Below are 27,804 nucleotides of genomic sequence, written 5' to 3' on the forward strand. Positions count from 1 at the left end.
CTCCCCTGCACTAAAGTCATCCTAGTTAAACAGAGCCATTAGAATTTCTGCTATGCCTGCCATATTTCCTTGATATTTTTGTAGGGTGAAGCATCTGTATTATTACAGAATACACAGCCGCCCACCTCTGCATTTGTGTCAGTGCTAGTAAACCTAAACTGTAGATGCAGCAGACTATTAACAGTAGGTGGTGTATCATTATGGCACTTAGTTGTGGCTCTCAAAAATCTTGTCACTTGCAACTTTGACAGAGCTCCCAGCTGCGCACGAGGCTTAAGACACCGGCAATTTTCACCTTGAATAAAAGTTTAGTGGCACTCATTGTTTTTAATTTGCAGCTTTTAAGACTTGAAGTCTTCATTTTATGGATTCCCTCCCCTTCTCTTCCCTCTGAGAAACTCATTTGCTTTGCTGTGTGTAACCATTGATTCCTTGTATTAAGGGATTGATAAAACAGATTAGCCGCAATAGAATGTTAATCAAGGCCATGTTTCAAAGTTACTACTTCCCAAATTTATTCTTCCTCCCCCCCCGCCCCCTCCTTCTGCAGAACACTCAGCGGCTCTTGGTTGATCAACTGGTAGTAGCCGAGAAAACCAGGCACCCTGAAAAGATTAATGGGCAAGACAGTAAAGCAAGACAGAGTAATGGGACAATGCAATTATATTTGCTGTGTTGTGTTCTTGATAGTTGTGCTTAACTGAGGGGTGCCTGGGAGCAAGAATGTCCAATTAGATTTACAAGCTCTAGAGATGGCCATTTTATTGCTAGATTCATTGTTGCCTGAGCCACTAACATACTGTTGGGTGAGTTGAAAGTGTGTACAACACCTTGAAGCTGTAAGGAGAAACTGGTTTATAATAATCAATTTGCAGGGATGTGGATGCTGGAGAAGTATCTTTTACCATGGGGGTCAGCAACTGACGACCGCTTGGTGAAATCTGGCTCAAGACCAGGGGTGGCCGGAGGGAGCTGATGACCCTGGCCATGAATTGTGACTGCGACCATGAGATAAAGAGGCGGGACACAGGCGAAGTTTAAATGTATGCAAATTATCTGCAGTGGGACTGCTCAGGAACTTGGTTGTTAACCAGTCAGGTGAGGTGGAATGAAATAATGGCCCTAGAGGCTAAAGATGATTGGTGGGAGAATGGGGGTGGGGTGGGCGGACTACCTGCTAAACCCGTTGCCATGGAGGAGGGATGGACCAGCTTTTGTAAATTTTGCTCCGTTTCCAGTTTTTTCCAATCTTAAGCTCAGTTCACATCAACACATTGCCACATCCGTTTGCGATCACGAGAATTCAGCAGTTTAGCGTGAATTTCTCCTAATAAACTCATTTTTGAATGCATTTTTGCCTAACATGCACATTTCTGCCAAGCAGTTTTCCCAGATACAACACATTTTTGTGTGTTTGCCAATATATGCATTTATACACACACTTTCCTCAAGTAGATACACTTCCATACACATTACCTGGATAGAAAATTCTGCTGCAAAATTCAGAGAACTGGGCGTATTGCTTGGGAAAGCGCAAATTAGGTAGATTCATCTTTAAATGTGAACTGAATTGGATTTCTCCCCCTGTCCCTAGGAGAGTGCAAGAGGTTGATAAGAGCATGGAGCTGTAGAAAATTCCTTTTCTTTAGTCTTATGTGCCACTGTGAAGCTTTAGTGAGTAATGGTCTGCCTACCCCCATGCAGAAGGAACTGCTTCTCCCAGACCCTGCAGTCAAGTGGGGAATTTGGGAGAGATTCAAAATACAGGTGCATTTTTATTCTCCCTCTCTTGTGATACTTATATACTCCCCCATGTCAAAAAGCAGACCATAATGCACTTGCCTTGCCAAATATGGACCAATTCAGGGATCATGTTGTGTTCTGCATAAAGTCCTATGATCAGGTTGAAGAGAGGCAGATTGGCAGTCGCCCAAATAGATGCAGTCCAAAAATAAGTAATGCAACGGGAAGCGAGATTAACTAAACCACAGATATAGTTCCAAAGGCATTTGGATAAACAAGATTGTGCTATAATCCACCAGGAAAATATGGAGTATTTAATGCACCATTTTGAAGAGCGTCTCAAGAAGTGTATGAAACTGCCGTCTCCCTGGAGGGTACAGACCATCAGAGCAGAGGAGCTCTTGGTTTTGGGTTTTTGCTTTGTTAAATTGCTGTCTGCGTATTAAGCTCGTGGAATATATTAGGGTGGGTGCTTTTTGTGTGGTAACTTCACACTTTAGTGACAGATGTTGTTTCTTTCCTGAGCTCTGAGGGTGCAATGAACCCGGCAAAGCCTTCTCGGGTGGCTTCCAGAAGTCAAAAGCTTTTGAGCTGTCAGTCTCCACCAGCTTTTCGTTAATTCTCGTTTGACGTGGCGTCTGGGGCCAGGCTCTTGTCTTTGCAGCAGCGAGAGCTCACAGCAGGCGGGAGCAGCTTAATCGATCGGCAATACTGGTCACCCAGAAAGAGTGTTAATTGGCCTGAATACTTCAAGCATTCGACATGGACTGACCTAATCACCAGGCACAGAGGAGCTGATGTATTCTTGTGGGGAGGCAGAGAGGAGAGGGAGGAATTAGCAGCCTAGGCCTCTGGACAAGTACAGCCAAGGACGTGGTGGCCACAATTGCCCAAGATATTAAGGAAAGAGGACATCATGGTTCTCAACTATCTATGCTGGGGTGGGGGAGCAGGGGCAGTCGGTCAAATGTGGCCTACTAGGCATCTTTATCTGGCATTCAGGGGTTTCCCCAGGCCACACACCCTCAACAGTGCCACTCCACACGCTCCTCAAGTGTGTTTTGCCAGCCTTGCTTGTCTGGATATAACTCAGAGAGAAGTGTGTGTGTGGGGGGGTGTCTCTGTGTGTGCAGAACCTATGACTTCTGTGTGGTTGGAATGCAGCCTCCTGCCTAAAGGGTAATGGTCACCATTACAATTTCACCTCTTCTCTTGCCCCCTTTTGCAGACTCTTGTCTATGTGGGCAACCACAGGTGGAAGACGTCTTGCACTATTTACTATGTTGCCCCACTATACATTGGACCTGGGAGGCGATTTCTCACCTTGCCGTCCGTACAGGAATGATGTCTCTCCCCGGCAGAAAAGGTCCTATGACTATTTAGCGATGTAAACACTTCAGTGATTCATAAAGTCAAAAAGATCAGAAAGAAGGCCCTGGGCACAACATGGCAGTGAACTGTTAAGGGAGATGCAGAGATCTAAATAGAGACCATTATTTGTGGCGCTACACCCCTTTTGTATTTATTTTTGATTCAGATTTGTCACGACCGATGGCTAGTACAATAAAGGTATTTGGATTGGGATCGCCCCCTTTTTGCCTGCCCAGGCCAATAAGGCGATGCAGCCCTCAGGCTGAGAAAGGTCCCTGCCTCCCGGGCTACACCATTGTTGGGGGGCCAGAGGTGTGGCCAGCCAAGTAACAGTGGGAGTTTGTAGCTTACCTGCATAGGAACGTGGGTTGGTGGGTCTGGCTCTGGCAGTGTGTGTGTGTGTGTGTGTGTGTGTGTGTGTGTGTGTGTGAAGGCTCTAAAACTGCCTGTTGGTTTGATAGGTATGCCACTTTGGTGGTTAGAGCAGGAGAGGGGAGCAAGGACCCTCCACAAAAAGTGCTCCTTTTGGGACTGACATTTGTGCACTTTCGGTCTTCATCTTCAAAATGTTGGGCAGGGCAAGTTGTTCCTCAGCACTAAATGAACAAAGGGCTTTTAAGGATGCATTTTCTTTCTACTTCTCAAACTTTATAGCTACATTTTTTTAAAGCGTTCCGGTTCTCCTGGGAGCTCATTGCAGTTCAGATCAGCCAGGAACCTATTATATTTCACTGTGTGGTGAACTAGTTCTGTCCAAAACCTGCCTTTCCTATACAAAATAGAATGGTCCCTTATGAACAGTTACTAGATCTGTTAAGGTTCCAATCCTATGAGCTACTCCTGAGTAAACATTCATGAGATTATTCAGTAAGCCGTTCTTGCCACAGGTGGCGTTCGGCTGTGGCCACGGTCCAACTCAGAGTTAAGCACATTTAAGGCCATTGAAGCGGTTGTGAATAGGCTTAACTACATTGCATATCATTCGTAAGAGCGTGATAGTGATCCTGTAACATGACATTTTGTTCAAGAAAACACATCTCTGATTCCTGACCTATGCTGTCTTGTCAAGACAGCGTACAACAAAAAGACTGCCTTATTATAACAGGCCTGAAATACCATTAATGAATTTAGTGACATTTCCCCACCTTCTCGGGACTTTTTTACTGCAGCAACGCAAATGTAGACACAAGTCTCACATTTAACTGGTTTTGCACATACTAAAGACACAATGTAAGCACAGCAGAAAGCACATCGCAGATACCCATAGTTCTCGAACTGGACAATGTTGACGTGCTCTTCCCTGATCCACCAACACCATCACCGTGTCTAAGCACACCGTCTATGACTGGGGAAGACAAAACTGTCCGTTAATCTGGTATCAAGTTACCAGCTATTGCTGGAACATAAGTTTATGATCACTTGCTATGTACGTGCAACAGCTAAGTTAGACTACCATATGTTGTTCTTATATTTCCACCCACACAGTCCATGCAAATCTTTCGAAAAAGCTCAAGCCCTGCCTAAGGAGGGTGTTGTGGGCTCCCACGTGGCAACAGCAGATGAGGAAGGGAGCACTCTAGGAGCACAACGATGACTCTGCCTGCATCATCCACCTCGCAAGGTGCTCTTCGCCATCTGTTGCATTTAACATTATAGTTTCCTTTAAAAAAATATTCTTCGGGTGATATTTAAAGCTTATAACAACCACATTGGAGTCCTTGCCTACGATTTTATTTTACTTTTTAAAAAATGTACATTTGCAAAGGCTGAGAATTCATAGTAAAGGTCGTGACTGACTGTCTTGGTTAATTCAAATGACCTTCAAATACTTGGTGGGCAAAGATGTATCTGGGTGTCTTTTTGTTTCATATACAGTGGTACCTTGGGTTAAGAACTTAATTCGTTCTGAAACCTGAAACTGTTCTTAACCTGAAGCACCACTTTAGCTAATGGGGCCTCCTGCTGGCGCTGCGCAATTTATGTTCTCATCCTGAAGCAAAGTTCTTAACCCCAGGTACTATTTCTGGGTTAGCGGCGTCTGTAACCTGAAGCGTCTGTAACGTGAGGTACCATTGTATTTTCAAAAAGATTTTGCCGGTCAACTTCTTGCAGACATTTACTGGGGATGAGGATGAGTCAGTGAAGCAGACAAAAAAAAAAAAAAAAAAGGGAAAACAAAACCCCGAGAGTGGATTAGCTAAGAATAGACAATGGAAGAAACAGACAGAAAAACAAATGGCAATGAGTGATCATGCCACAAATCACTAGGAGATAAACCAAGGTTGTAAATCAGAAGTGGGGAACTTGTGGTCCTTTGGCCATGCTGGCTGGGACAGATGAGAGCTGGGAGTCCAACAACATCTGAAGAGTCACAAGTTTCCCCACCCTCTGTAGATAAACCTGGATAGATAATAGCAATATATCCTGAGCTCCTTTCATCCCTTAGGAAATGCTATCTTAAGACCTTCCCTGGACTTCTTGGTTATTTCAGCAGACCATCTTCAGGGTTCTTCTACCTTTGTTGAGTACCAAGGACAGTGTATTTGAAGGAGAGAGGTCAAAATTGGGGAATTCTTTCCTTCAGGCTTGCCTGGCTCCATATTTCTACCTGGTTTAAGGTGCTTGGTGAAAACAATTCCGACTTTATACTGTATTTGGTCACAATTAGGTATGGGTGAATCTGTCAGCTTCAGTTTCTCCTTTTTCTATTCTTAGGTTATCCACATCAGTTTGTGACATTTTTAAGTATGCATAAAATCCGTCAGCATTTTGGTGCAAATTTCTCCTAATATGCACATTTTTTTCAGAGCAAAATCCCCCAATATAATACATTTTTTGTATGCTGTTTTCACTAATACACACATTACTTTGCACACTGTATTTTAGTATGTTTGTACACATTATTTGACTGGAGAGGCTGAATTACAAATTTGGCGCTTTGAACAAGTGCAAATAATGAAGGATGGCTTTGTTTCAGTTCACATAATATTCTGGGAAGTGCAAATTAGTAAGGCTCAACTTTAAATATGAACGAAACCTAATTCCCCCCCCCCCCCCATCCCTGGCCACAACCCAGTAAGTACATAGGGAATGTTTAGAACTCTCTTGCTTTCAAATGAAACTTAAATGTGTGTCACTGTGGATTAAATTGTGGCAATTTATGTTGTCTATATGGATTTTGGAGGCTTTATGATTCTAGCGGCACGATTTCAATATTAATCTTGTTGCCAACTGCATTTTTGCAATTACATTTTTGTTTTTGTGCTAGAGAGTTCATTCCTGATTGTGTAGCACACTTTGTGCATTTTTTATGGGAACGCTTTGTGGGATTTTTTTTTTATATAAAAAGAAAAAAATGGGAACAATATAATAATTTTGTACAGCGTGTAGCTTTCCGTCTTCTGCCGGCTGACCTTTTGGTAGCAGCTCCAGCTCTTTGTGTTCAGTGCTCCCCTGATTGTCCTTTTAAAAGGAATTGCTCCTTCTTGCTTTCAAAACCACCAATATTGTTATGTCTGTCATAGCTAGCCTCCTAATTTGACTAATGAATTAATACTCCTCTCTCTGGGGTTAAAAGAGCTTGTCATTCACAGATGTGATGTTTTCATCCACAGCCCTCCTGCAGAGGTACAGGGGGAAGCGCTGTTCCTAGGTGATCGTGTTCCTGCCAGCTTGCCATTGTTACCACACCTGAGGCCTTAGCCGTTCTGAGAGAGTCTAAGGCTTATGCTGGCTGTCTTATTAAATCATCTTATCTGGGTTCCTGCTCTCTTTTGGCTCTGTTCCTGGTCACATTTCTGTCTGGGGATTCATAGCTTATTTCACCATGGTGGTTTTCCCGTTCTCTTTCTGCTTTTCCTGGGGAAACCCAGATTCTGCAGAATACCCTCTTTGCAAATGGCATCATAGCTGATAATCACAATGTGAAGAATCGTCCAACCTGCCCTCTGCAGGAAGGATGCCAGAAAAGATTATGATGATGATAATAATAATAATAATAATTTATTCATTATTTATACCCCGCCCATCTCTGTGTTGATTGGTATCCAGTTTTATACTTGATGTTGAAGCATGTGTACATAGGCATGTTTCGTATCTAAAGCATACTGGGGATCCAAACATTAGTGCAGTTCTTGAGTTCAGGATGGAGTGCATAAACCATCCTAGCCTTCTTACAATTAAAAAAATAAAAATGAAATCAGATATTTGCCATCATGAAAGGAGTTCCGGTCTTTCAACAAGTTCACATCTCCTATTTTGTGGACCACAGCTCTGGAATCTTCTTGAAATGTTTGTTTGTTTGTTTGTTTGTTTGTTTATTATAGTGGTTTATATCCTGCCCTTTATTATTCAGTGTCCCCAAAGACAGGTTACATAAAAAGTCTCGTAAGATTTATTATTATTTAAAACAATTTAAGAGCAAGAAACATATCTAAACAACAGGCAGCAGCAGTGCTGTCATATCATCCTAACAATGATATCAGATCCCCACGAGAACCGAGATGCACAGATGGGTTTTCATCTGCTGTCAAAAAACAGATGATGGCAGCCTGAGCTCTAATGCAGAGGGGAGGGAGTTGCACTTCCGAGGCTGCTGAAACGGATATTTCCTAGGCCACCATGGTTTCCCCTGCTTGGCAGGGGGTTGGACTCGATGGCCCTTGTGGTCTCTTCCAACTCTATGATTCTATGATTCTATGGTTTGACTCAGTGGAGCGATTACCAAGAGGGTCCTACAGATCTTAACCAGGCTCATTTAGGAAAAGAAGCTACTTCAATATCTGGGTCCCAAGTCATTTAAGATGATGCCAACACCTTAACTGAAATGAGTCTAGATACGGTAATCTGCTTCCTCCCAGAACATCTGAACATCCCGCACTATCTCAAGCACCTTGCCTAAGAATGACATGTTTGTTACTGGGTGGTAGTTATCACAAACCATGGGTCCAAGTGGGGCATCTGGAGGCAGGAGCGTCATCATGGCCCCATTCGAGACATCACAAGGAGGCACGGGCCAGCCTGTCTGGCTAGTTTTGATTGGCTGTAATAGGAAGGGGCAAGGAGGTAATGCCCCTTCAAACATCTCATTCCCAGATGACCGCAGCCCAAACTGAATGTATAAACTGGCCAGATGGCACTCTGGACCCCTCTTCCAGATCTGTGCAGACAGCAACGTAGTAGTTCATGGTGAATGTGAGCAACTTTGCCATCAAAATCCCTCACAGCAGTCCTAATGCTGGAAGACCCTCCACACAGTGTCTCTCCTCCCCACTCTGTATGGTAGCTGGAGTGGGGCGATGAAAGTGCTTCTATATTCCTGAGAACCACTGCCAGGAAGTTGTGCTGGTAAAATGCGGCTACTTTGGTAGTTGGTATTCCAGAGTCTGAACCGGCCGATAGTTCACCCATGTTCTTTGAACCAGCTCTTCTGAGATCTCTTGGAACAGAGACACTCTTGGTTGTACCCCGTGGTGCTCTTCTGTCATATAGTCCATCTCTGGACTGCATTGAGTCATTCCCAGGGCTTGGGAGTCCCACACTGATCGTGTGCTGAAGCCTTAAAAATGTGGCCCATCCCAAGAATTCACCTGGGCTGCTTGCGCCTTGAACAGCTCTGCTTGTAAGCTCCTTAGGGGCACCTGGAATTAAATGCTAGGCTGGATGACCCCTTGGTCTAATTTAAATGCCCCCCACCCTGACGTTTTACACCCCTTCAGTCAAATATAATCTACCCAGTTTCTACTTTGAAAAATCTTCCACTCTGTAAGAGATGTGTTGGTGTTAGGGTACTTGCGGCCACACACCTATTTAGCTTGCTTGCTTGCTAGGAACCCGAGGAAATGGTGCCACATTTATCACTTTGCCCACCGACAATTTTAGCAGCATGATTGGGTGTCACATAAAGGTGGCCTGAAAGTGAGGACGCTCTGTCTTAATCTGGTTAAAAACAGAGCATGAGCAAATGTTCTGGAGACAGGCAAGATGAATGATTAGAAGAGGTTAAATACGTCCCACTGTGGAAAAAGTAAAGAGATTAGGGCTGTGGAAAGGAGGCAGATGAGACCCCATCTATCACGTTTCTGTGACATAATGAATGGCATTAAAGAGCGCAAGATAAACAATCCTATGTATCTTCTGGTAACGCAGGGCGAGTTAGTTCTGAAAACTATTTTTGTTCCCCTCCCTAAAGGCATGCCTTTATTGCATCTGACTCCCGTTTGCTATAAAGCAGCCTTCCCCAACCCGTTGCTCTCCAGAGAAGTTGGGGCTGGTGGGAGTTGTAGTCGAAAACAGCTGGAGGACTGGCGCAGGCTGTTCTAACGCTTATTCTTACATCAGAGTTGCTGACTGCCGTGGCTGTGCTACGCCAGCGCCTCTGCTCCCTGCAGTTCCTTGGTTTATGTATTGCATATTGCAACAAGTTCTACACATGATTGTGTGCGCCTCTGCATGAAAACGAAACCAGCTGCAGCCAGAAGCAATGGCAGCTGTGCCCAGGAGAGGTTTCTCCCTTGACTCTAATCACTAACTGTATATATATTTCTTCTTCTTTTGCTGTGGCTATTCTGTTAGAAGAAGGTGTCCCAAGAATTTCAATTCCACCCTGTATGGGGATTCTTTGATGGAACTTAGTAATTTATGTCAGGTAGAATGTTACCCTCAGCTGCCCTTTAAATATGCACTCTTGTCCAGTCCTTTCCCATTGCTTTATTGTCCTCTCACTTCCACGGGACCTATGCACTGAGAATAATTTTACAGTGCCATGCCAGCAATCACATTTGGTTCATGATGACATGAAGGCAAGAGGAGTGCAAGTGAAGGCAATGTAAATGAAGTGGCTGAAAAGTCTGCCCAAATGAGATATATGTATATATATATATATATATATATATATATTCTGCTGAAAAGGGTTTGGTGGTGTGATAACAAGAAAACCGGCATAATATTTTGGGCACTAATGACAAGACGACGTGCAAATGCTGTCACTTGTCTTGAAATGTGGAAATGGAGCTTTCTTCTGCCCATGTGGAGATACTCAAGTTGCCCCTCCTTTTTTGCATGTTACAAGTTCCAGTTAAGTGTGTGACTGTGTGCATGCGTGAAAGGGGTTTTCATGGCAGCATTTCCTTGCCGCTGGTGTGCTGCCAGTACTTTTGGCCAAGGAAATACATTCCTACACACCATAGTAGTTGTGGATGCTGCTACTGGCTGTCTCTCGGGTCTCTAGAAAAGTTATATGGCAGGGAAGCCAATGTATGGCCCTTCAGACTTCAACTCATCCACAGACGTCATGGCCCATGGGCAGCAAGGATGTGAGTTGTAGTTCAAAACATCTGGAGGTTACCACATTGGCCACACATGGTCTACTGAACTTTCAGGCTATGGTCTGGGTCTTCTTTAAGAAAGTCTTAGACAGGTACAGAAAGCTTCAGAAAGGTCTGAGGGTGCTTGTTGTAGTTCCAGCTCTTGTCTTGGCCTGGGTGGGAAAACCAGCTGGGAAGATCAATGTGTGTTGCTTTGACCTCCCTTTGAAAGAGGGCAGAATATACACCTCATTAGATAGAGTCAGGGGGTTGGTATTGAGCAGAAAACTTTGGAAAGCTGTACTCCTCTGTTCTGCTTATGTCAAGCTCCACCTGGAGTTGTGTGTCCAGTTCTGGGTGCCACAATTTAAGGAGGATATTGGAAAGCTGGAACGTGTGCAGAGGAGGATGACCAAGACGATCAAGGGTCTGGAAACCCAGCCTGATGAGGAATGGCTGAGGGAGCTGGGTATGTTTAGCCTGGAAAAGAGGAGGCCGAGAGAAGATAAGCTAGCCATCTTCAGATATCTAAAGGGCTGTCACATGGAAGAGGGAGCAAGCTTGTTTTCTCCTCCAGGACTCAAACCAATGGATTAAAGTTATGAGAAAGGAGATTTTGACTAAACATCAGGAAGAACTTTCTGATGGTAAGAGCTGTTCAACAGTGGAACAGACTCCCCTGAGAGGTTGTGGACTCTCCTTCTTGGGAGGTTTTTAAGCAGAGGCTGGAGGGCCATCTGTCATGGATCCTTTAGTTGAGATTCCTGCATTGCGGGGGGTTGGACTAGATGACCCTAGGAGTCCCTTCCAACTCTACAATTCTATGAGTGTATACATAAATGATGATTTGCTAAGATACCGTACTAAATGGGCTGCTGTCACTAAATATTATCTGGAATGAGCTGAGCTTGCTATCTGCAGTCCTGTGTAGCAGAAGTACCTGTCTGTCTTTTGAATTCCCACAAGGCTGTAGATTTGTCACATTAGCAAAGTCAGTGGTAGTGGGGAGAATTTCAGATTACGGAGAAAGAACAAGTGCTTCCAAGGCCTTGACTAAAGACCAGCTTGAAAACCTTGAAAAGATGGCCGGATTTGTTAGTGATGCGACTATGTCAACCGAGAGTTCAGCGCCCTGTGTATAATCACGAGGACTGAGACACATGGCAGCGTCTAACTCAGAATCATAATGTGTCAAGCAGCAGGAGACAGGCACCAGCCTCAGCATCCTTGTGCCAGACATTACTGTCACTCAGAGACTGGCGCTATTGTTCTGCCTCCAAATACCATTATATTCCCTTCTTCTTCTTCTTCTTCTTCTTCTTCTTCTTCTTCTTCTTCTTCTTCTTCTTCTTCTTCTTCTTCTTCGTCATTGATGAACACAGTGCACTAAGAACTTTCCTTCGGCACCCCAAACCCCATTCCCCGAGTATTAAAATTCCCAGAATTTCAGAATGCAAGACACTCCAGCAGTTTTTAATGAGGCAATAAATACTTTGCTTCCCGCATTTGGGCAGGTAGCTCTGCTTTCAGGTTGCTGGCATGTCCTGAACTATCAGGACATGTAGTACAGCAATACTGAATTTAAGAGCCAAGCTGCATGATAAGTAGATTCACATTGTGAAACTTTTGCTGGCCTGTGCCTTCGTCAGACTGCAGGTATAAGAGACATTCTGCATATATCACATTATTATTCATTCTTACATTGTTGTTACTCCATTTATCGCCCACCTGTCTTCGAAAGGAGCTCAAAGTGGCATATATGATTCTCCACCTCCCCAATTTATCCTCGCAACAACCTGTGAAATAGACAGAGAGGCTCAGAGACAGCAATTAGCCCTAGGTGAGTTCCATAAATGAGCGCTGAATCGCAATTCAAATCCTGGTCTCCCAGGTCCCATATGCTCCTCTGTAGAGCACGAACATGTCAGAACCAAATGTTCCTTCTCCCTATGCATTTCTTAACATGCTAGTGTTAGAGCATGGTGCTGATAATGCCAAGGTTGCAAGTTCAATTCCCATATGGGACAGCTGCATATTCCTGCTTTGCAGAGGGTGGGACAATTTGATCCTCAATGTCCCTTCCAACTCTACAACTCCATGATTCTATTTGTGACCATTCTAGAGTGGCTGGGGCAACCCAGTCAGATGGACAGGGTACAAATAAATTATTATTTCCGTTTGCTTGTTTTTAATCGTTGTGTGCAGTTCCACACCTGGAGTCTGAAGTTGCAGTTTAGCAAGAGTTACTCGATGCAGTTCTTATGAACATGTAGCTGGGCTAAACCTGCCAGGTAGGCAAGTAGGGCTGGTGGGCACAAGAAAATACCTGCTGGGTCAGGCCAAAGGTCCACCTAGCCCAGCACTTGGTTCTCATTCCTATTAGGTGGAATGAGACTGCTACCTCTGGTACCCAATTTTCAGCTGTAGGTTTTTTTAATGGCTTCCAGTACTGTGCCCTTGGATTTGGGCTTTGCAATAGGCGCGTAATAAGCTGTGTTATACACTGGTCCATCTAGCACAGTATTGTCTACACAGACTGACAGTACTTCTCCAGGTCTTTCCCAGCTTAACCTAGAGAGGTTGGGAATTGAACCTTCTGTGCAAAGCTGATTCTCTGCCACAGTCTCTTCCCCATTAATACTCAACTTGCGTTCTTGCTTTTCCTAGTGGCTGCTGGTGCCCAGTTCCAGGCTGAGTTTCTTGTTTCCTTATAGTATTTGCATATGCATTGAAGAGGTCCACCTTCTTCAAAACTGCATATATCTGTGTTCATCTGTAGAATCATGGGGAAGCATTCTGGGCTATCAGGACCAGTAGAGATGGCAGTAAATGGCAGTGCAAAGGGAAGGAAATATTTAGCTGGTGGGGGCAGAGTTGTAGACAGTCTTGTAGGGTAAGAGTTCCAGAACCTTCGAGCCTACTTCCCCATCTTCAAGCCACCCCCCTGCTTTAGAAACAAAACAACAGACTTTTATCTTTCTTTTTTTTGCAGTAGTCACAGAACTCCACAGACAGCATAACTTTATTCACAAGTGAGGTGTGTTTTTTTTTACAGAGGTAGAACAAAATACTTTGTATGCTATTTTTTGTTTTTGTTTTAATTATATACATATCTAATATATTTAACTGAACAAGAGAAACTTTTCAAAGACCAAACAAGTTATGTGGTTGGATGGATACGGTACAAACACCATGCAGAGGGACACCAGGAGCGATCTGCTAAAAAACAGGGATGGTGAACCTGTGGCCTCTTGGAAGACTCCAATTCCTAGCCAGTATGGCCAACGATCCCTTCATGGATCCCTTCATGGATCACTGCCTTGCCGTGGCGAAGGGGCTTGAAGAACTCAGAGAAGCTATGAACTACGCCGAGCAGGGCACCCAAGATGAACAGGTCATAGTGGAGAGTTTCGACCAAACGTGATCCACCTGGAGGAGGAACCGGCAAGCCACTCCAGTATCTTTGCCAAGAAAACTCCATGGACAAAGACAACAGGCATATAAAAGTTATGACGCTGGAAGATGAGCCCCTCAGGTCGGAAGGCGTCCAACATGCTACTGGGGAAGAGCGGAGGGCAAGTACAAGTAGATCCAGAGCTGATGAAGCGGCTGGGCCAAAGCCGAAAGGACGCTCAGTTGCGGATATGCCTGGAAGCGAAAGGAAAGTCCAATGCTGTAAAGAAAAATATTGCATAGGAACTTGGAATGTAAGAACCATGAACCTGGGTAAGTTGGAGGTGGTCAAAAATGAGATGGCAAGAATAAATATTGACATCCTGGGCATCAGTGAACTAAAATGGACGGGAATGGGCGAATTCAGTTCGGATGACCATCACATCTACTACTGTGGGCAAGAAACCCGTAAAAGAAATGGAGTGGCCCTCATAGTCAACAAAAGAGTGGCGAAAGCTGTACTGGGATGCAATCTCAAAAATGATAGAATGATCTCGATACGAATCCAAGGCAGACCTTTTAACATCACAGTAATCCAAGTTTATGCACCAACTACTGGTGCTGAAGAAACTGAAATTGACCAATTCTATGAAGACTTACAACACCTTATAGAAGTGACACCAAAGAAGGATGTTCTTCTCATTATAGGGGATTGGAATGCTAAAGTAGGGAGGCAAGAGATAAAAGGAACAACTGGCAAGTTTGGCCTTGGAGACCAAAACGAAGCAGGGCAAAGGCTAATAGAGTTCTGTCAAGAGAACAAGCTGGTCATCACAAACACGCTTTTCCAACAACACAAGAGACGACTCTACACATGGACATCACCAGATGGGCAGCATCGAAATCAGATTGATTATATTCTCTGCAGCCAAAGATGGAGAAGCTCTATACAGTCAGCAAAAACAAGACCTGGAGCTGACTGTGGCTCAGATCATCAGCTCCTTATAGCAAAATTCAAGCTTAAACTGAAGAAAGTAGGAAAAACCACTGGGCCGGTAAGATACAATCTAAGTCAAATCCCTTATGAATACACAGTGGAAGTGAAGAACAGGTTTAAGGATTTAGATTTGGTGGACAGAGTGCCTGAAGAACTATGGATGGAGGCTCGTAACATTGTACAGGAGGCAGCAACGAAAACCATCCCAATGAAAAGGAAATGCAAGAAAGCAAAGTGGCTGTCCAACGACGCCTTACAAATAGCGGAGGAGAGAAGGCAAGCAAAATGCGAGGGAGATAGTGAAAGATTCAGGAAATTGAATGCAGATTTCCAAAGAATAGCAAGGAGAAACAAGAAGGCCTTCTTAAACGAGCAATGCAAACAAATAGAGGAAAACAACAGAATGGGAAGAACCAGAGATCTGTTCAAGAAAATTGGAGATATGAAAGGAACATTTCGTACAAAGATTAACATAATAAAGGACAAAAGTGGTAAGGACCTAACAGAAGCAGAAGACATCAAAAAGAGGTGGCAAGAATATACAGAGGAATTATACCAGAAAGATATGGATGTCTCGTACACCCCAGGTAGTGTGGTTGCTGACCTTGAGCCAGACATCCTGGAGAGTGAAGTCAAATGGGCCTTAGAAAGCACTGCAAATAATAAGGCCAGTGGAAGTGATGGTATTCCAGCTGAACTATTTAAAATTTTAAAAGATGATGCTGTTAAGGTGCTACACTCAATATGCCAGCAAATTTGGAAAACTCAGCAGTGGCCAGAAGATTGGAGAAGATCAGTCTACATCCCAGTGCCAAAGAAGGGCAGTGCCAAAGAATGCTCCAACTACCGCACAATTGCACTCATTTCACACGCTAGCAAGGTTATGCTTAAAATTCTACAAGGAAGGCTCAAGCAGTATGTGGATCGAGAACTCCCAGAAGTGCAAGCTGGATTTAGAAGAGGCAGAGGAACCAGAGACCAAATTGCAAACATGCGCTGGATTATGGAGAAAGCTAGAGAGTTCCAGAAAGACATCTACTTCTGCTTCATTGACTATGCAAAAGCCTTTGACTGTGTCGACCACAGCAAACTATGGCAAGTTCTTAAAGAAATGGGAGTGCCTGATCACCTCATCTGTCTCCTGAGAAATCTCTATGTGGGACAAGAAGCTACAGTTAGAACTGGATATGGAACAACTGATTGGTTCAAAATTGGGAAAGGAGTACGACAAGGCTGTATTTTGTCTCCCTGCTTATTTAATTTATATGCAGAATACATCATGCGAAAGGCTGGGCTGGATGAATCCCAAGCCGGAATTAAGATTGCCGGAAGAAATATCAACAACCTCAGATATGCAGATGACACAACCTTGATGGCAGAAAGTGAGGAGGAATTAAAGAACCTTTTAATGAGGGTGAAAGAGGAGAGCGCAAAATATGGTCTGAAGCTCAACATCAAAAAAACGAAGATCATGGCCACTGGTCCCATCACCTCCTGGCAAATAGAAGGGGAAGAAATGGAGGCAGTGAGAGATTTTACTTTCTTGGGCTCCATGATCACTGCAGATGGTGACAGCAGCCACGAAATTAAAAGACGCCTGCTTCTTGGGAGAAGGGCAATAACAGGCCTAGACAGCATCTTGAGAAGTAGAGACGTCACCTTGCCAACAAAGGTCCGTATAGTTAAAGCCATGGTTTTCCCGGTAGTGATGTATGGAAGTGAGAGCTGGACCATAAAGAAAGCTGATCGCCGAAGAATTGATGCTTTTGAATTATGGTGCTGGAGAAGACTCTTGAGAGTCCCATGGACTGCAAGAAGATCAAACGCATCCATTCTTAAGGAAATCAGCCCTGAGTGCTCATTGGAAGGACAGATCGTGAAGCTGAGGCTCCAGTACTTTGGCCACCTCATGAGAAGAGAAGACTCCCTGGAGAAGACACTGATGTTGGGAAAGATGGAGGGCACAAGGAGAAGGGGGCGACAGAGGACGAGATGGTTGGACAGTGTCCTCGAAGCTACAAACATGAGTCTGACCAAACTGCGGGAGGCAGTGGAAGACAGGGGTGCCTGGCGTGCTCTGGTCCATGGGGTCACGAAGAGTCGGACACGACTAAACGACTAAACAACAAACAACAACATGGCCAACGGTCAGGGATGATGGGAGTTGTAGTCCGGCAACACCTGGAGGGCCACAGGTTCTTCCCACCCATGCACTAAAATGCCTGCTCTCACATAATAACCCCACTGGGACTCTGCCAAAGTCACACTGAAATGAATGGAATGAATGGAAGTGGTCCACACTTGGTGGATCACACCCATTGTCAGATAAAATCCTGCTGGTGTTAATGTTTTGTTAGAGGGAGGTAACTAAGGGGAAATCTGCCAAGCTTTTAATTAGATTAAGGCTGCAATTCTTTACAAACTGACAGGGAGTAAATTGCCTTGGGTCAGTGGGACTGGGTCTGCAATAGGCATGTATAGGATGTGCTTTCAGCCTCACACATTTCATTTTTTGTTCAGTTATTAGATTTTTACAAACGGCCTAAATGATGAAATGTTTTTAAAATGCCAAATGAAGTTTTAAGCATAAAAGCATAGCAACAGTTTGCAAAGCAGAGTAATAGCAACTATACATTTTAAAAAAGTGAATCATCAGAAACATGTTCACTAAGAGAGTTCCCTAAACACATAGGCAAAATGTAAATTAAAAAGGTAACTATTGTTCTGTAACAAAAACTAATCAAAATTCTATTCCAATAAACAGGCTTTGTTCCTTAAAAAAAATTAATGTCTGTACTAGTAATTATGAGGTTGGGCTGTTTTATATTAACATTCTACTTGATTAATAAAGCACAAACCCCCAAATTACAGGCAATACTGCTGTCATTCCTCTGTGGGATGTGTTGGAGTAGCATTATACATCTATTTTAGGAAATATGTGCAATGGACATTTTACTCTAGGGTTTTAGTTACTGCTGGGGAAGAATTAAATTCCACTCATCTGAAGGGCTGTGTATGCACTGAGTTTCATTTATTTGTGACGTCAGCCCATTCAGAGCCAGAGTCATTCCAGCAACCCTTGGAGAAAACCTGCCGGCTTTTGGAACTTTGGAAGACTGTTATCCAAGCCCCTTGTAATTTGGATTTTATGGAACTATACATCAAGAGGTTTGGTGATAGCTATAAAATCCCTCCTCACAAATCTCATGGGAAGTGCATGGACAATAGAAGGAAATTGTTATCTATGGTTAATGTTGTCGTAATTGGCTAGAGTGGCTTCTCTAATATTTAACTTTGAAGAGCTGACTTTTTAATCTTTTGGGTTATTGGACTAGATGTGCCTTTGATCTGAACCAGAAGGCCTCTTCTTGTGTATAAGAAATCCTCGATACTGAAGTGCTGTACTTGCACTGCTGTGTAACAAGCCGTTTTCCTAAGGCCATCCCAGCTGGCTGAGCATTGCATGAGAATGATGTATTGTGTGGCTCTTCCCCATGGAATTGGCAACTGTGGAAATGCCCATGACTTATGCCATTCCCATAAGCTTTATTCGGGTTTTTAGGACACATGATGTGCCAGGCTGAGCATGTCCATGGGAGCATGTCTGCAGCAGGTCAACCTATGAAACATGAGCAGCTGTCCCAGTGATCTGGAACTCACAAAAGGAGCATATGCGTGTTGGCACCCCCCCCCCCCAAGTTTAGAACTTCCTTTTTGAAGTTGGAATGGACCCATTTGTATGGAAATTAGAATAATAAAAACACGCAGTGATTTGCCAGAGGTGAGCCAAGTACCTAGAATATCATTGTAACAGTGTGACATCACTGTTCTAGGAGATGTCTTCGCTTCCATTGTAAGTGCATTGTAAACTATTTAAAGCAGTACTGAAAATTAATCAGTGATAAAAAGTATAGTTATAAAATAATAAAAAGCAGAACTTCTCAGATGTTCAGTTCATCCCAAAATCTGAGTGCTTGCGATATTCCTTTTCCTCAATTAGCTATTAACACAAACTACGAACACTTAAGTTATACATCCAGAACAGAGACTAAAATGGTGAAAATTCTAAAATCACAATTCATTGGAATGAAAGATGGATAGATTCTAGGGCAGAGGATTGCTGATGATGGGCCAAATGTATCTAATAGAATGGCACTCTATGTACACGATTCTGATCCAAATATATGTGTGTATAGCAGTTCACTGCTATATTCTTATATAGCCTGGATTCAGTTTCTGAGCCCAGCCATAGGAACATCACACAGGCAACCTCTTGAGTGGCAAAGTATTAATCAGTGCTATTATGGCTACCAGCTTAGATACAAACTCAGCACACTGGACTGCACCATATGAGACACTCTCTTGCAACTGGGCATATTAACCTGGGTCCATCTGAGCAGAGGTCCTGGGTTCATCAAGATGTGGATGAGTGAGACAGTACTGCAAAACTGGTACCCAGGACAGTTACCTGCTTTCAGTAATCTGGTTTGCCAGACCGTTCTGATTACTGAATTAGGAGTTGTGCATGCAGTACTGAACAAACAGATGGCCACTGTTGTCAGGTGCAACAATGCCAAACATATTTAAGATTTAGGGCTTAATGTATAGGGCAGAATTGAAAGCCCCGCCCTTTCTCAAAGAAGGACACTGTGCGATTAAAGTGGACAGTGCCTGAACATGTGTCTTGCAGGATTCAGGGCCTTTACATGGAATTATGTTAGAAACTTTCAAAGAAATGATTGAATAGCCAATCAGTGAGCTATGGGAGAAGGCTTGAAATTGCTTCAAAACAGAAACAGAAGTACAGTGGTGCCTCGCAAGACGAAAAAATTCGTTCCGCAAGTTTTTTCTTCTTGCGAGTTTTTCGTCTTGTGAAGCACGATTTCCCATAGGAATGCATTGAAAATCAATCAATGCGTTCCTATGGAGACCGTCCGGGGACAGAGGGGAAGCGCCGCGCGCCTTCCCCTCTGTCCCCAGAGATTGCGGGGCTGGCAACGGGTCTTCTCCCCGCCGCCCCTTGCTTCAAAAGAGCTCCGACACGCTGCGCTTCCCCGCTATCCCCGGAGCTTGCGGGGCAAGCTTCGTTTTGCGAAGCAAGCCCATAGGGAAATGCGTCTTGCGAAGCGGCTAAGAAAATGAAAAACTCCTTCGTCTAGCAAGTTTTTCGTCTTCCGAGGCGTTCGTCTTGCGGGGTACCACTGTAACCGCCTACAGTTCAAATTATACACGTTTGCTCTGTAGAGTGTCTTGCCTTCAGTGGGACTTATAAATCAGCATTACAAGACAGCAGGCTTAAGAGAGTATGAAATACTTTAATCATGGATACTTTAGCACCTCTAGAGCTGGGAAAGGGAGATCAGAAGGACAAAGAAAAATGGACTTGCAGCAGAATCCTATGCATGCTTACTCAGGTTTTTTAAAAACTTTTCTTGCCGATAAGAAACTATTCATACAGATAGGAAGGCTAGTTATTCTTTCCAATAACTGGGATCCCTTAAAGACTTAGTGAGTAACTAGTGTACAAAATAGCTGGCTTTTCTTTCTTTCAGTGGGTTTTGCAAATAGTTTTAATAGCTGGTTGAACGTAGACCTGGAGTGGTGGCCAGCATGGTGCACTGCAGATATAAGGGCATATCCAGAATCCTCTTTAGTGGGAAGCATAACCAGACACAGTAGACATGTCTTGGAAGAGGGCAGGTTCTCTCCACACCCGAACATTCCCTTTTTTTATCATGGGAACTCAACCCTGAAGACCACTCAGCTCATCCTGGTCCAAAGTAGGATCGTTTTCAACACAGATGGGAGTGAACCAACTGAACAGTGCACCAGATTCCCCCAGATGTGGACCAATGGCATGATTTGCCCTAAATCCACTGACATTTCTTTGCAGGCTAGTACAGTGGTACCTCGGTTTTCAAATGTAATCTGTTCCAGAAGACCGTTCTGAAACGTTCGAAAACAGAAAACTCAATACAGAAGCCATGTGGCATGTTTGACTTCCAAGGTGTGTTCGAAAACCAAAGTGTTTACCTCCGGGTTTACGGCGTTTGAAAACCGAAATGTTCGTCAACAGAGACATTCGAAAACCGAGGGACCACTGTAACACACCATCCCCAAGAATACAGGATTTCATGACAAAGAGCTGTATGCTGAGCTTCCCTTTTCAGAATCTATGCTTTGATCTCAAAGTTGATGCATGAGTGTGCAAAAATCCATAGCAAACCATTTACCTCCAGTAAATCGAATTCAGAATGCTAGCAGATGCTGTTCAACTGATTTTTTTCCCTTCCCTAAACTCCTAAAGTAATAAAGGAAACCTGTTAAGAAAAAAATAACCAATGAAAAGGCCCAGACCCTTACCTTAACCACACCCTAAAACTTTCCATTTTAATTATTATTACAGAAGATCTAAAGTGCTGATGCCATGGAATAAAAGATGTGGCTAAATATACAGCCCGTGTAGACAAAGAGGATAGAGTAGTCTGCTTTAACTGCTCTACAGGAGTAATACGCTAATGAAATGTGCAAACCAAACATTTTCCATGTGCCAGGAACTGTGTGCAGAAATGTACGCACGAAAGCTAACACATCTGGAGCTTTTAAAAACAATTCTTTAATTACTAGGAGGCCGCATAGATGCTTACATTAAACAATGGAGATAAAGGGTCTAATCCTCTAAGCGCTGCTAATGCACATCTTCCGTATATTTCAGTGGGGCTTGCAAGTGTGACGAAGACAGGATGCGTAGCAGTAGTGGCCGGTGGATGGGCCATGGAAGTCCCATTGAAACCGACAAGAGTGTGCTTCAGCTGTGCTTGGTGGATTGTGCTCAAGAATTGAAACATGTGATTTCAATCACAGGATGCTGTGATCTAACTGTTCTAGCCAAATTATACATTTAAAACAAAACGTAACTGTACAGAAATTTACAGACACACACCTCAGATTGAGAGCCACAGTTAAGTGCTAGAAGCATGGAAACAAATAATTAATAGCTAGCATACTACACAGTAATTCAAGTAATCTTCTTTAATTCAAAGCTCAAGCAAATGAAGATGTTTCCTGCAAAAGCACGTTTCAATCAGCAAATTGAAATCAGCAAATGCCAGGGGCATTGAAGCCTCCTTGTATGCAGCTTTGCATGTGCAGTAGGAGGAGGCTGGATCACACCCTCTTATGTTTAAAAGGGAATTATTGGACAGCTTTATAGTAAAAGATAGCAATCCTAAAAGCACTTATGTGCAAGTAACATAATGTAAAATAAGGCTACTTGTAAGTGGATTAAGATCTAAAGGCAACAACTATTGGTTTTAAATTATTCTGCAAATTTGGGAATCAAGTGGAAAAAGGAACCTGCTATAATTTTGAATAACTATATGCTAGCAATTCAATCAGATATGACCGAAAGCTCCTAAAAAAATCTCTTTACCGGTCTTTAAAAAAGCATGCACTTTTGGATTTTTTAAAAAGGTAAATTAATCTCGAGATATAAACACAACGGTAGATGCAATTTCTCTTCTAATTCTAAAAGAAAGAAAGAAAGAAAACCAACATTCAGCAGTTTGCCAACACAGAGGCTTTCAAACCCTCTTGTGAAGTTCAATTACTTTGCCTTTCTTTCCCTCTATTAGGGCAGTGATTCACAATAAAAAAGTTTGCTGTGCTCTTTGGAAACTTGGGCTCCTGCTAACGTGACCGACTTTTTATCCCTGGTTGTGCTAACTGTGCGGGTCTCTGGACTTAAGAGCTCAGATTTGCCTCTATTCATTGCACAGAAGATGGAAAGTAAACAACCGTTAAGAAAAGTGTTCCTTTTGCCAAGCGCAGCATGAAGTGGCGCAGCCTCTTTATGCAAGAAGTCGGAGCAGTGTTTACTAACACGTGGCATTGTTCTCTGGTCTTGCTTGGCCTTTGTAAGAACAACCCCCTACGCTTGGTTTTTTTTATTATTTTCAAAAAAGTAATAATTAGGCCCCCTGCCTCTTTTATTCAGTCCTGGAGAAGTTTACAGATACACAAGAGAGCACTATGTTGCCAAAGATACACTGAATGCACTGCGCATCCACAACACGGTGTGTTTTCTATTAACAAGGTGTACATGTGCTTTCAACGTGTGAGATTCAGAACATCGTGGATGTTAAGAGGAACTAGAGGGGTTGTTCTTGTCTCTTAAGCCAAGGTCGCAGTGTGTACTATTTCTGAATACCATAACAAGAACAAGGATATACATTAACTGCTGGACTTTTAACCGGCAATATAGAAGTTTGTAAAGATCCCTATCGATATGTGGTTACAATAGCAGACACACAAGTTAAGGTCAGGCCACGGTTTCCAATGACATTCACAGGGACCGAGGATAATGGAAGAGGGAGACGAGCGCCTTGGGAACCTTCCGGAGACGAGGAGTCGCTCACTGCGGAAGAGCTTTGAGGATTGCGTTCACTTCTTCCGCAACTGCCGTCAACGCAAACTCAAACTGTTCCTGTAGATAGAACAGTCGGGATTAATGTTCTGGAGCATTTCCAGGAATCCTGGTGAAACATTTAGCAAAATATCTAGGGACTAACTGTATAGAACAGAACAACAACAACAACAAAAAAAGAGGCGAAGAAGAAAATGTCCTGAGATTAAGATTATAGACTCAATGTGTGCCCACCATGTGGCTGAATCACTGCAGCTCAGAGTGACCTTAACTACAAATAACTCATCAGCACCATTAGTAACGCTAGCTATTAGCCTACATGAATGGCCTGTGAGCAGTGATCAACCTGGAAATTTTGCCAGTTTGTATGGGAAAACTGGACAGCAAAGCATAGGGAACAGGGAGAGTAACATAGGAAACAGGCCTCAGACCTAACATAATCAACAAGACACGTTGTGTATTCCTTATATATACATATACACAATCCTCTCTTTGAGAGAATGAGAGCAGCCCATATGGGGCTCCCAATTATTTATTAATTTATTATTGCATTTATATCCCACCTTTTTATTGAAGGAACTCAAGGTAGTGTACATGGTTCTCCCCATTTAATCCCCACAACTGCCATGTGAGGTAGGTTAGGCTGAGAGGCAGTCACTGGCCCCAAGACCACTCAGTGAGTTTCACTGCCGAGTGGGGATTTGAACCCTGGTCTCCCAGGTTGTAGACTGATACTCTAACCACTACACCACAAGGACTTTCCCTCCACCTGAGATACAAAGCACACCCAATGCACATTTTAAACACATGACTTTTCCCAAAGAATCCTGGGAACTGTGGTTTCCTTCTCACAGAGCTATAATTCCCAACAAACTACAGTTCCCAGGATTCTTTGGGGGGAAGCTATGTGCATTGGGTGAGCTTTAAATGTGTAGTGTAGATCTGCCCACACTCTCCTAGTTTCAACACCTGGTGATTATAGAACAGGGCTGAGGAACCTGTGGCTCTCCAGATATTTCTGGACTGCAACTTCCACCAACCACACCCCACCAACCACACCTGGTGTGGTCAGTGGTCAGAGCTGATGGGGAGTTCCCCATCATCTGGAGGGGATGCAGCGTTCCCAGCCCTCTTTTAGGCCAATTATTGTGCAACTGTGTCACAAGATTTTCAGAGGTTTTACTACTTAAACTCTGGGAATTGCATGCTAGCAGCTCACTTCCAAGATTCTACATGCATGCATTTAATCAGATGTGTATGTCTATCCTTATCATCAGGATCCAGATGTACATAACATAATCACTAAAAAATTTACAACCATAATTGAGAGACTACTTGGAAACCATAAATGCACCACCTTGGGTTTCGTAACGAAAGAAAGGTGGGATATAAATTTTAGGAGAAAATGTGCGTTCATTTTATGTGGATTGCTAAGTGTCTCCCCTGTAACCCCTAGACCCCAAATATAGGGAAGACAGTCATGATTAAAAACAGCAACAAACATATTGAAAGGGGTCATTTCCACCAACCAGTGAGCTATGAAAACATGGTGCAGTGTCTGCTTGTAAACCCAATGTCACTGCTGTTTATTTTGCCTAGAGATACACTCTAATTGGCATTTCTATCCTGATTTTTAATCCACTGTTTTAAATTACTGTAAGAGGCTCATCCCTTATTTGTATTCAGCTGGGAGAGAACATGGTTTGTTTAAATGTATCACATGTACAAAATTCTCTGGAGACTGCCCATTACTGGCTCATAGCCAAATATTTAGAGTTTGCAGTGTCCTTGGCACAACAAAGTAATTTGGGCAATTTTAACAAGGGGATGAATAGTTAAAAGGAAGGTGAGCAAAACCTTGAATCCATTTTTTTAAAATACCAGATCATCAATAACTTTAGCCTGATACTATTGAAGTCCTTTCAAATACATTTTTTTAAAAAAAGCTTTAGCCCAGAGCCGATCTGTGACTACATGCAAAACATAAATGAATAGAATAAATCAGAATTTATTTATTTATTTAATTGTGCTCTTAGACATTTTTTAAAATTGTTGGGTTTGATCCAATGGCTGCCTGAGCGGAAAACATCCTGCACAATCAAACTTTCTCCTCTGCACCCTTGGAAAAGCCATTCCAGAGAGTTGGGTCCCCACTCTGAACAGGATGGGCTGTGTTGCTATAGGTCTGCTGCAGAAGGTGGGGGAGAATTGCCTGAAACTGGGTGGAGGAGTCTTGCAATCTCACCCAATCCCTCCACTCTACTACAGTCCTATACAACGGAGCCTACAATCCCCAACCACCCTCTGGAGAAGCTTTATGAAGGCTACAGGGCTGCAGAGGAGAAGTGGACAAGAAATTTGAGTTGTTCAAGTGGTCTTCTACTTGTGTAACTAACACACACAACCTTCAAAGAGGATTGCTGGAACGTGTATCTCCCACCGTAGCACAACTTTACATTTACTTATTCAATTTGCGTAAATAATCTATTATTACATAACTTTATTATTTTTATTTCAACGTGTTCTGTCTCCCTAGCGGTGGTTTTTCCTATCAAAATCACTTTTGGAAGTGATAATGGCTTGGATCCTGACTCCCATTAACATACTTCCTACTCAAATAACGGAGCTCTACTGCCTTCCACTTCCCACTCTAGTCCCTTACCCAACTTCCAAAAACCTGCTCTTGAGGATTAGGGAAACCTTCGGAACAGCATGGGCTGTGGCCCTAGCAGGAAGAAGGAATTGGTGAAAACAGGAGACTCATACTTGCATAAGCAGAAGTGTCATGGCATGAGAAGAAGGAACTTTTAGATCCAAGCCAATAGATACCTGGTACTATATTACTCCTGTGGCCTAGTAGTACTTCTACTTAAGACTTCTAACTTTTTCAAACGTATTTCTTTGACATATTCCATCAACGTAATGTTTAACCTATTTTGTCCTAATTTGAGAATCTTGTCTCGAGAGCCAGTGTGGTGTAGTGGTTAAGAGCGGTAGACTCATAATCTGGTGAACTGGGTTCGCGTCTTCGCTCCTCCACATGCAGCTGCTGGGTGACCTTGGGCCAGTCACACTTCTCTGAAGTCTCTCAGCCCCACTCACCTCACAGAGTGTTTGTTGTGGGGGAGGAAGGGAAAGGAGAATGTTAGCTGCTTTGAGACTCCTTTGGGTAGTGATAAAGCGGGATATCAAATCCAAGCTCTTCTTGAACTCCAGCCTTCTTGCTAAGTATGCTTGATGAACCCTACCATTCAGATAAAGGTCACTATATTTTCAGTGAACTTGCATTATTTTTTTAGGAAGTAACCTATCATTGAAGATTAGGAAAGTGTTTTCTTCTGAACACATATTTTCTTTAGTCATCTAAAGATTGCTATATTTAACATTTCAATCCAGATCTACAGTAAGAATTTTCAGAAGAAAAAGCAAACACAAAAGAATGCACTTTGTGTTAAATTGTGCCCTATCCTCCTTTTCTTTTGGGAGAACTAAAGCAAAGCATTAAGGTATTTAACCCAAGTGGATTTATTGACAGTACCTTTGTCTGGACCATGCCAGGTCTCTGGTCTCTCAAGTGCTCCAGAGTAGCAGCAATATCAATCTCTTTAGCACCTGCCGGAAATAAAAATAAAATAAATCACCAATTGGACTGAGTTCAAAGTGATGATAATATATGCTCCATCTGTCAATCTCCTGCTACTGGATTCCCTTTGGGCTACGAGCCCAATTGAAAATTATACAGTCATCTCTCAGCAGACTTGGCATGCTGCTCAAGAATTGGCATTCAGAAACGCAGGAAGAATAAAGCCAAGGATAGCTTTGATTAGCATTAGTTATTTTTTTTGAGAGAAAAATGATAAAGAATCGTTAAAAGATGTCTGTATTGATGGTGACAGGCAGCAAAATGCATTTATTGACAATTAACTCAGTGTTTCAAACTCATTCGTAAATGTATACATTAGGGGTGTGAACTGGCCTCAGGATTCATTTTGAATCTGTGCTTTAACCCCCACCCACCCAGATCTGTTCCTAGGTTGCTCTTGTCTGTCTGTGATTTGAGTCCTGAGCCACTCTGTGTATAACAAGATTTGTGTTCCACATTCACTCTCTTGGCAAAAGTGGGTAAAATTTGCAGGCACAGAAGCTCCTCAAGAGTAGATCAAGACTGCCAGATAGGCAGACAGCTGTAGGGTTCCCCCCTCCCCCGCATGGCACCTTTAAAGTTTATTTTAAAAAACCACACACACACAGGAAGGGTCTGCATTTTTTCATTTTCTGCCATTGGACTAAAATACTAAAATCCATATTAGATTAATATTTTTGAGTGGGGGTTTGTGTCTTGATCTTTTGTAACTTAAAATAATTGCAAGGTGGGCATTGTGCTAGTATTCTTCCTTGTACATTTTTTAAGAACATGAGCAGCCAGTTTACCTTTCTGGTGCTTCCTTTTGTTATCATATAGGCACTATAAGGTAAAGCGGCCCCAAATGTGGTTTGCAGAATGCTGATGAGTTAAGGAGATTTTATATATATATAATCTCCAAAAAGAACAGTAAAAGTTTTTTTAAAAA

The 27,804-nt window shown here is 43.0% G+C and overlaps 1 protein-coding gene and 1 long non-coding RNA gene across 5 annotated transcripts in view; one reads left to right on the forward strand and one right to left on the reverse strand.

Annotated features, from left to right (window-relative positions):
- LOC114607049 (uncharacterized) overlaps positions 1-27,804 on the forward strand; it is a 142,908-nt gene that overhangs the window by 65,281 nt on the left and 49,823 nt on the right. The window lies entirely within an intron of this gene.
- Positions 21,405-27,804, reverse strand: part of PTPRN2 (protein tyrosine phosphatase receptor type N2) — a 647,226-nt gene continuing 640,826 nt past the window's right edge. For both annotated transcript variants that reach the window (XM_028749792.2, XM_028749791.2), the window contains 2 exons: positions 26,772-26,845; positions 21,405-23,293 (listed from right to left, as the gene is read on the reverse strand). In XM_028749792.2, coding sequence (XP_028605625.2) covers positions 23,222-23,293; positions 26,772-26,845 — 146 coding nt within the window. In that variant the 3' untranslated portion in view covers positions 21,405-23,221. The remainder of the gene's footprint in view (positions 23,294-26,771; positions 26,846-27,804) is intronic.

The sequence above is a fragment of the Podarcis muralis genome, chromosome 12 (genome assembly GCF_964188315.1).
Source record: "Podarcis muralis chromosome 12, rPodMur119.hap1.1, whole genome shotgun sequence".
Taxonomy (NCBI): domain Eukaryota; kingdom Metazoa; phylum Chordata; class Lepidosauria; order Squamata; family Lacertidae; genus Podarcis; species Podarcis muralis.